The sequence below is a fragment of the Pangasianodon hypophthalmus genome, chromosome 21 (genome assembly GCF_027358585.1).
Source record: "Pangasianodon hypophthalmus isolate fPanHyp1 chromosome 21, fPanHyp1.pri, whole genome shotgun sequence".
Taxonomy (NCBI): Eukaryota; Metazoa; Chordata; class Actinopteri; order Siluriformes; family Pangasiidae; genus Pangasianodon; species Pangasianodon hypophthalmus.
Window position 1 is genome coordinate 14206764 of NC_069730.1, and position 10889 is coordinate 14217652.

At 38.0% G+C, this 10889-nt stretch overlaps 1 protein-coding gene across 1 annotated transcript in view; it reads left to right on the forward strand.

Moving 5' to 3' along the window:
• Window positions 1-1521: 1521 nt before the first annotated feature.
• Window positions 1522-10889, forward strand: part of twsg1a (twisted gastrulation BMP signaling modulator 1a) — a 14638-nt gene continuing 5270 nt past the window's right edge. Inside the window, exons 1-3 of the mRNA XM_026925092.3 lie at window positions 1522-1608; window positions 3522-3688; window positions 8900-8999. Of these exons, the coding sequence (XP_026780893.1) occupies window positions 3557-3688; window positions 8900-8999 (232 nt within the window). The 5' untranslated portion in view covers window positions 1522-1608; window positions 3522-3556. The remainder of the gene's footprint in view (window positions 1609-3521; window positions 3689-8899; window positions 9000-10889) is intronic.

Below are 10889 nucleotides of genomic sequence, written 5' to 3' on the forward strand. Positions count from 1 at the left end.
TATATATATATATATTTCCTATATATATAGGAATTTCAGTGACACAATTTCTGTAATTTTGCCTCTGTACACCACTGCAATGGATTTGAAATGAAGCAATCAAGACGTGATTGAAGTATAGACCTTCAGCTTTAATTCAAGGGGTTTAACAAAACAATTTGCATTAACCGTTTAGGAATTACAGCCTGTATATGTAACCTTTGGCCATAGGATGCACCGCTTGATGGAAATAAATGTTGTGATGTTATTTCCATCAAGGGGTGCATCAATTTTTGGTGAAGATCTTGTACTGACAATGAAAGAGATGAGCACTATTTAAAAAAGTCTCCTCCAGCACATCCCAAAGACTTTCACTGAGGTTAAGGTCAGGACTCAGAGGTGCCAATTCATGTGTGAAAATGATTCTTTATGCTCTCTGAACCATTCTTTCACAATTTTAACCCTGATGAATCTTGGCAGTGTCATCCTGGAATTTGGCCATGATACGTCTTTCTACATGGTTATTAAAGAACTAAAAAGCTACACACTTCATCTTTTAAGATTAAAAGAACTGTTGCCAAACATGTAACATGCTAGAAACACTCTAATACTAATGACCAAAACTGATGCACCTCTTGATGGAAATAACATCACAACATTTATTTCCATCAAGCGGTGCATCCTATGGCCAAAGGTTACATATACAGGCTGTAATTCCTAAACGGTTAATGCAAAGTTTTTTGTTAAATACTAGAAACAATCACTCTAATAATGATCCATTCATAGACCCTTATGTATTTGCCTATTAAAATCTAAACAGCGACTTTTTTTTTTGGCCGGGCAGTGTATATACATATATATACACACACACACACACACACACACACTGTATGGCCAAAGGTTTTCAGACACCTGAGCATCACATTCATATGTGCTTGTTGAACATCCCATTTCAGATTTAATCCTGCCTTTGCTGTTAGAATAACCTCCACTCTTCTGGGAAGGCTTTCCACTAGATTTTGGAGCGTGGCTGTGAGGATTTGTGTTCATTCAGCCCCAAGAGCATTAAGTGAGATCAGACACTGACAAGGAGGTCTGGGGTGCATTCGGTGTTCCAGTTCATCCCAAATGTGTTCAGTGGGGTTGAGGTCAGGGCTCTGTGCAGGACACTCGAGTTCTTCCACTCCAACTTTGGCACACCATGTCTTCATGGAGCTCGCTTTGTGCACAGGGACACTGTCATGCTGGAACAGGTTTGAGCCTCTTAGCTCCAGTGAAGGGAAATAATAATGTTAGAAAGACATTCTACACTATTGTGTGCTTCCACCTCTGTGGCAGCAGTTAGGAGAAGAACCAGATATAGCTGTGATGGTCAGGTGTCCACAAACTTTTGGCCATGTAGTGTATGTTGTGTGAATTAAAAGTCAGTGAGTCTGTGGTGTGTGTTTGTGTGTTTATTTGCGGTGTGTTTATTGAGAGTCGCGGTGTCTTTAAGAAACCTGATGGCGGTCAGTCCTTCACTCGGGCGGGGCGGAAAGGCTGAAGTGTGTGTGTGTGTGTGTGTGTGTGTGTGTGTGTGTGTGTAGCAGACACAGGCTTAACACCAGCAGCTGCTTTCTGATCCACACGGTAAGACCTGACTTGCCTTTGCTCTTTTGTTTTATAAATGATGGCTGTGGAGAAAAGTGGGAGGCTGTAGGACAACAAATTATACCTAAAAAAAAAAAGGGAAAAAAAACCCCTGACATTAGGAGTGTATGATCGATGAGAGTTGCTGGGCGCGCGCTCTGAGGTGCATTCTTGTGAGGTAGATGTGTGTGCAGGTTTGTAGTTAGGGGATCTGTGCAAAACTTGTCTTTAAGTCTATAACACACATGCTGGAAATATTGCGACTATGAGCAGAACTACTACATCACCAGAACTGTCCTGATGTAGGGTACACACCTAAAAAAGAGACAGATTACAGTAAATCATAACATGCATGAAAGTTTCATCATCTTCATCATCATTATTATCATCATCATCATCTTCATCACTGTCTGTGTTTGTTGCTTCATCTGGATGTGAAGGAGTTTTTATTCCACTTTTATTTCAGTTCTGTTGGAATTCTGAGCTTGTGCAGAAAGACAGCTATATGGAAAACTTACTGAAATAAATAAATAATCAACAAATAAACTGAATAAACAAGAACATAATAAACAAAACACAGCTGCAGTGGTTGGAGAAAAGGCTCCATGTTAATGTTACACACTCATGTTTCAATATTATGAAGTCCAGATTTTGAATTTTGAGTTTGTGCATGAAGAAGGCTATATCAAGACAACTGGAATGATTTAAATACATGAATAGATAGATAGATAGATAGATAGATAGACTCTTGGGCCTATAAAAAAGGCATATATTAAGCTTTTAATGGTCTTAACAAAAAAATCATTGGTCAGAAAATTAGCAAGAATTAAACAAATGCACTCCTGAGAGCTCCTGTGTCTCCATTTGCTGGTTTACTTTTGCTGCAGTGAACTGTTTGTTTGGGGAAAAAGCTAGAAACAGGGAAATTCACTTCTATAGTCTTCTTGTACGCAAAGGTCAAATCATGATAATGATTCAAAGGTTTGATGTAAAATTCAAACTAAGACATGTATGGGTGTACAAAATTTTCCAAAAATATCTTCTGGGATTTTTTTTTCTTAAAAGTTTAGTCATTATTTGGTTTTCTGCCACATCTGATGCAGCTCATCAAGGTCCACATGCCTTAAACATTTAAAGAAATCTAAGGGAAAAGCTCCCATACTAACTTCCTTTATCTATCTGTTTCATTCTTGCTAATTTCCTGACCAGTGATTTGTTCTTAAGACCATTAAAAGCTTAATATTTTGCCATTTTGGGCTTGGCCCATTTTTTTGCCCAGGAATGTAGGTAGGTAGGTAGGTAGGTAGATAGATAGATAGATAGATAGATAGATAGATAGATAAACAAGCAAGCCATAAGGTGGTACTGTAAATGGTAATACACAAAACATAACTGGAGTTGTTGTAGAAATGCTAATATTACACACTTTTTGTGTCAGTATTAAAATGTATAATAATAATAATAATAATAAGCCACAAGTAGTTATTGGAAATGGTAATAAACAAAATATAAGTCCAGTAGAAAAGCTGTTAATGTTATATGCTTTTGGTTTCAGTATTGTGAAGACCAAATTTTGAATTTTTTATCTGAATTTTGAGTTTGTGCATGAGGAGACCTGTATGGAGACACCTGGAATAAAAAAACTTAACAAAAAATAAGCAAATACTACTACTACTACTACTACTACTACTACTACTAATAATAATAATAATAATATGCCACAAGATGGTACGGAAAATGGCAATAAAATTGGCAACACAACTCCGGTGCGTGTAGAAAAGGCCCCACATTAACGTTACAAGCTTTTTGTTGCATTATTATGAAGACAAGAAAGCGCCTGTACTACCACAGCAGCCTCTCGGTTTCTCCCAGTGTGTGTGTGTGTTTAACTCCTGTCTGTGTTTATTTTGTAGGTGTGTATGTATGTATATATACCGGAGTGGTGAGGATGAGGTCGGCTCTCCTCCTCCTTCTCCTTCTCTCCTCACTCTGCTCCCTCCTCCTGCTCTCCCACATCCCGATCATCTCGGCATGTAACAAAGCTCTGTGTGCCAGCGACGTGAGCAAGTGCCTGCTACAGGTGAGCCGAGACCCAGCGTTTATTATTTCCTCTCTTTCCATCCACCTGCTTCCTGCTTTCCTCAGTATTGCACCTGAGCATAAGGAGACTTGCATGGAATTTTATAGACGAGCATGTCTGACTTCCTGGAGGTGATTTTTACACAGGCCTATTGTTCAATATGGTATGCAGTTTAAAAATTATTCTAAAAGTTGTTCATTTTACAGCAATTTTACAGGAAAATAATCAAATACGAGGTCGTGGTATGATGCGTTACCACCCTGAAGTTGATTATACCACAGCAATTTGTCAACAATTACATTTTTTTTTTGTTTACAATTTTTTTAATTGATTAAAGAATGAAACATCATAGTTTTTATCACTTTTTAGTTACATGTAATACTGAACATCCATGAATGGTAGTTTCTCTTGAAGTTATTGAGACTGAAAAATGCAGCTTGTGATGTGACCGAGAAACCACAGTAGTCCAAGTTGGAAAAATGAGCCATGCTTTCAGGAGAGAATGGATGGAATACTCTCTCTCCCTTGTGAATCACAGCGACACTAGCCCATCGTGGGTGTCTGTGAGCTCATGTATGAGGAAGAGGGCAGATAGCGAGTGTGTTACTCCGCCCTGTGATGCAGTCTGAGCAAAAAGATGCAGTTGGCTGGCTTTATGTGTCGCAGAGGAAACTTCACCCTCACTGGGTGGTTGCTGTTGTGTGATGGGGAGAGCTGGATGGTTGGTAGAAATTGGAAAAGTGCGACATTGACAATCCTTAAACATTCCCATAGAGGAAAACCTCTGACTGCATAAAAATACGAAGCGCTGACACTGGAGACTCCTTCCATAAACTGTTAAATAAACGTCTCCTTACCGGAAACTTGACCACGTCAACAAGTATGCATTTTACTCTGTTAAAAAGCATATTGTATATGTATTATTTGTAGTGTCCATTATACAAGTCTCTGTGAATGAGCTATTACTATAGAATAATATAGGTATAATATTATCCTGTGATTTGCCTGCTATCAGAGTCACGCTATTATAGAAAATGAATCAGCACTTCTGACCAATCAGAATTGAGCATTCAACAGCATTGTGGTATAAAGCATAAATATTATATAGGATATTCCACTTTTCTGTGTTGTCTTGTAAAGGTGTTTACAAAGATTTTTTGTAAACAAACAATTTCAAAGTGTACAACAATTTCCTGGAAAATAGTCTGTGTTAGAAGTTTTCTGATAACTCATGTCATCCATGACACATACAAAAAGCTGAATGAAATACACAATGATTCGTATTTGCTGCCTTTACAGAAATGCAAGTTTTGCTCTTGGTTTGTGTCTATAACTCTATTCCTTCTGTGTACACTGATGATCAGTCATTGTTGGACAATGAGTCTGCAGACTCTGAGTGTGTGTGATACTGAAATTATTTAGCGGAGCTTTAAAGTGTACCATTTTTATCCTGTTTTATTTGACAATGGATTGGCTTACTCTTATTCATGTACTCTATTTTAACTGCATGTCTGACATTTGTTTTATAGACAAGACACTATGATTGTTCATCCACACAGGAGGACATGAGTCAGTATCAGCTGTCTGTGTGTGTGTGTGTGTGTGTGTGTGTGTGTGTGTGTGTGTGCAGGCCCAAGTAGGTATGTGTGTGGCCGTGCTGTGAAAGCTTTGTGAGTCAGATCTCAGTCGGGATGTTATGTTTATGGTGAGCATGTGTTTCTCCTAAAATCGAGGGAGAGAAAGTGGGGGTGGGAGGCAGAAAAAGAGAGAAGAAGAAGAAGAAGAAGGAAAAGGAGTGAGAGAACAGCAAAGGGAAATGATACACAGAAAGAGACGGATAAAGCAGAGGAGAGAGAAAGAACAGCAAACAAAAGAGAGGAGAACCAGAGACAGAATGGAAAGGTGAAACTCGAGACTGTAAAATGGAGGGATGGGAAAAAAAAAAGAAATAGCAGATAGATATGGAAGAGGTTGAGAGAAGAATAGACAGAGCACACGGTGAAATAAAGCTCCAGTGTTTTGTAATGCAGGAGTTTATTTCTCTTGTCCCTCTCCAGCACAGGGTTGTGACGTACCTCTTTATGGAATGCACTTCTCTCTCTTTTTTTTTCCCCTCCACATTTCTACACTATCAGACCTGTCTCTAATGTTCTCTTTAATCTTCCTGTGTGCTGAGTGAAGCTTTATAACACAGAATAAGAGTCAAGAATTTCTCATAGCTCACACTCACCACTATCCCGACAAGTCTGCTAACCCTTTACTGGAAAGTAACTGAGTGTATGTGTCAGTTTTGCTAGCTTTATTAACATTAGGCATGTCCATGTCACTCCATCCACTTTACACTCATGTCAAAAGTAAGCACTATTATGGAAATATTTCTTTCACATAGTGATAAAGCTGGGCAATATGACATAAAGCTGGCGATGTGAAGATATGATACTTATGTGATATACAGTGAGGGTATTCAAACACTTTCTTATTATATGTAGTTTGAGTGTATATATTCACTTCAAATTTACACTCATAATGTCATTTGACTTTGTACTAACAAAAAATTATATATTCCTGAACAAAGCATAAGCAAAGGAATGTTAACAAAAAAGGCATCCAGACACTATATGAACAAAAATATGTACTCATATTGCTCATGCCGAGAAATGCTGTGAAGAATTTGATGCCTTTAACATGATATAGTTGTAATATAGAAACATGAAATTAAATGTTTCTGTATTAAAAAATACTATAAAGAGCAGTAAACCATAATAAACTAAACAAAAGGTAATATTTGGTGACCCTTTGCTTTAACATCAGTAGTCTCAGGTACAATGTGTGCAGTTTTATAAGGAAATGAGCTGTAAGTGTTACTGAGCGTCTTGCGGAACCAGCCACAGTTCTTCTGGAGACTTTGACCGTCACACTCGCTTCTTATTTTTGCAGCAAAACCCAGCAGCCTTCATTATATTCACCGTCATAATCAAAACAAGAAAACATATTTTAAATGGGATAAAATATGCTCGGCTGGCCATCAGTATACTTGAAGGTGTATGCTTGGCTCACCTACACTGAGTGAATCATATAGGAATTGCAGCTGTTTTAAGACATAATTACCCACTTTCAGGGGATTAGGTTTAATTTGACTGACTCGTAAATAAAATGCTCATGGTTACTACCTGGTTGTAAAACCTTGTTTCAATCTCACAGTAACTGGTGTATAAGGAGAAGTTGTTAGTGGTGTGCTATTTTAAAAGAAGCACAGGAACCACAAATAGAGCTTCAATTAGAATTAGGTCTGGGAAACGCAGTGGATGTTGCTGAGGCTGAATTCTGGGAAAAAAAGAGCTTGGGCTTTGGCCAGAATAAAGGTTTTCTGTCTATAACAAAGTTTGACACCACAATTTAGAAAACATAAATTATATATTATCAAAATGACATGGAAATGTTGTAGTTTACTTTTTAATTATACCTAGTCTTTCTATAAAGGTTATGTTGGATAAGATGTCTAAAACCTTGCTAGCTAAGTGTGATTTCCTGTGCGGTGTGCAGTGGTATTTAGTCATATTCAGGGATGGATCAGGATTAACTTAAAATGGATGCGTAACAATGTCTTTTTGTACCACAGCGCTCTTGAATACTGGATTTTGATTGGTCAGAAGGTGTTGATTAATATGCATTAACAGTACGGCAGTACTGACAGTAGTCCCAACTGCGAGGCAAATCACAAGTTTATGTATCCTCGCTGCAGATGTCTCGTCATGAACTTCACGAGAGAGAGGATATAGGGGATGGTGAGGGAATGGCTGTTTCTATGTGTTATAAAATAAGGGATAACAGGAACTTACTTGTTTTGTGGACGATCCACAGTATTAGGTAACTATAAATGGATAAAATATACAATGGGTCCTTTTTTAAGAGGAATAAAACACTTCAGGATGTGCTGTTATTGGAAAATAATCCACGTCTGAGTGGGAACAGTAACTCTACCTTCTCACACTCCGTCATTGATTATTATTCCTGGAACAGCATGCCTTGTTGTGTTTTATTTCTTACTTATGGAACAGCTTAATACAGGTCTAAGAAGATCAACAATGGACCCACATGGATAGCTCTGAGCATTGGGTGCTCACTGTGTCACCATTACTCACTCGGGTGCATGTTTTCAATACTGTTTTTAAGAAGCCGTTCGTTGTTGACGTTCGTTCATGACTTGGAAGCACGTAATACCTACATCAAAGCGGACGCTTGCTGAACGAGGGGAGGAGGGGATTTTAAAATAGGAATCCACTGAGGAGTGGATTTTAAAAAAGGAATGTACTTGATGTCTGTCTCAAGTGCGTGAAGGGATTTCTTTGCTGATCTGCACACTAGTTTGCTATATAAAGCTCGGTTTGAACACAGCTAATCAAATGTTATGTTTGTCAAATATTTCACTTCCAAAGCACTTTGTCCATGATCCGAAAACAAAACTGCATCAGATCGCAGTGATTTCTGGGCAAGTTCTTCTCCTGATGTCTGCGTTGACTCGATCCCTAACAAAGGCTCACCTAATAAACCTCTCTTGATCAAATAAATGAATGGAACGTTCCTTAAGTTGGAAAAGTTGGGAATTCCTCCAAGGCAAAATAACGAGGGAAAGTCAACGAGGGCATGTTAACAACAGTATTGAAAAGTAGCATTTCTCGACTCTTGCGCATACACATACACACACACACACACATCTGGAAGCGACTTTCTTCTTGAACCGCGTCTCTTTCAACCTGTAATTACATCTAAATATGTCCATGACTCTGCTCACTTTCCTTACTGGGTCATATTCAGCTGTGTGATAGTTTTTTGTTTTCCATCATACATGATCTTTGTGTAAAGAGGCTAGAGTTACACTGATATTTCCATTTCTTCATTTTCTGCTGTTTTCCTTTTCACTACTCCTGTATTTATCCGTGTGTCTGACTATTCCAGGCTTCCTCTGGATAGTTTTATTCATTCGTGGCAAGTCTTGGACATGCTGATGTTTGTCTTTCCTTTGAGCATGTAATTCCAAATGACTCAGCCTGCATTTAGCTGTGAGGAGGCTCATATTGAAGGCTGTTCATGATGCGAATATTACTGAGAAATCCTAAAACTGGTCTGGAGTGTTTACATTTTATGTATATCACAGAAGTGCATCTTTGTGTGTGTGTCTGTGTGTGTGTGTGTGTGTGTGTGTGTGTGCAGAGCCTGTGTCAGTGTCGACCATCGGAAGGAAACTGTTCCTGCTGTAAAGAGTGTATGCTGTGTTTGAGCACACTATGGGAAGAGTGCTGTGACTGTGTGGGTGAGTTGATATTAATCAGTAATCAGTACAGCACACACTAGAAGTTAAAATCCACCTGAACGACTTGCACATTAATCTTTATAATTAACATATGACCAACATTTAGTTTATAACAAAATTATAAGTTAGCATTTTTAGGATTCATCAACATATTTGTCTACTCTCGCTTTGGTTAATGGTTTCCTGCATTACCCACAATGCCATTAGAATTTTACTAGCTTCATCTCTACCTAAAGAGAGCGATGCAGCAGCACTTTAGTCCTTCAGTCTTTCCAGCTCTCTCACCTCATCATCTGTACACTCTGCTCAAACAAATCCACTTCCAAAGCTTCAACTTTTTTGTGAATTCCTCCATCAACATATCCTGTTTGTCATCTCATAGATCGCTAACTAGCCTAGCTGAGTCTCTGCCGTAACTCAGAGCTACTGTGTTATTTTAATTCTCATTAATATGACATTGCTGGAAAACTTTCCAGAAGCGCTCTCTCTTCTTGCTCTTTTCTATTTTCCCTGTAAGCTTTGACGTCAGAATAACAGACGAATAGCAAAAATACAGCACCAACCAACAAACGAGCACATCGCAGATACTTTGATATAAACATATTTAATGTGTTTCAGCGTGGACTTTTCCTTTAATAGCCTCATTATTTCAGTTTTATGTTTGTAATTCACCAAAATGCACAAGTCATTTGAGAGTGATACACTGTCAACTTTGTTACATCTATTGATTGAACCAGGAGTCCATGCTCTAATGTTATGGTCTTAAGAACAAATCATTGGTCAGGAAGTTAGCAAGAATGAAACAGATAGATAAAGGAAGTTAGTATGGGAGCTTTTCCCTGTGATTTCTTTAAATGTTAAAGGCTTGTGGCCCTTGATGAGCTGCATCAGATGTGGCAGAAAACCAAATAATGACTAAGCTTTTAAGAAAAAAAACATCCCAGAAGATATTTTTGGAAAATTTTGTACACCCAGACATGTGTTAGTTTGAATTTTACATCAAACCTTTGAATCATTATCATGATTAGACCTTTGCGTACAAGAAGACTATAGAAGTGAATTTCCCTGTTTCTAGCTTTTCCCCAAACAAACAGCAAAAGTAAACCAGCAAATGGAGACACAGGAGCTCTCAGGAGTGCATTTGTTTAATTCTTGCTAATTTTCTGACCAGTGATTTATTGTTAAGACCATTAAAAGCTTGATATTTGCCACTTTGGGCTTGGCCCATTTTTTTTGCTGAGGAGTGTACATTAAATAATCAGGCTGTGACACTCAGCTAACCAAGAAAAAAGCCTATTGTGCTATATACAGTGGGGTCCAAAAGTCTGAGACCACATTGAATACCTGTTTTTTTTTTAAATTGAAAATAAACAGAAGGTTTTAGAATTTTGAAATACTTAAATCAAAGGAAGTAAATCTTCAATATCTTGACAATATAATACTCAAGATTCTGCACTATTTCCAGGTCTGCATTTAAATGTAAGCAAATGTGTCATATTGATCACGTTAACTGCCTTGTAAAAAAGGTCAGATTTTTCCTCATGCCTGATCTCTTCATGTGTTCAGACGACATGCTGATGGATTTGATCTAAAATGGATCATCAGGTTTTATACAAACTTGTGGAGTCCATGGCAGCTCGAGTGCACTCTGTCATTAAAGCAAAAAAGGGGACAGAATGAATACTAAGCTCTGAAAGTCATTCATATTCACTCGAGTTGTTGTCAGTAATATAATTTGGAATGGAAAGAGTTTGTATGAAATTAGAAACGAATGCAAAGACTCTCAGACTTTTGGACCCCATGGTACGTATGGAGCCCTGAAATACCGGGTCATTATTTTTTTGCAAATCCAGTGTGCTGAAATACAAAACAAAAACAACAACAACAAAA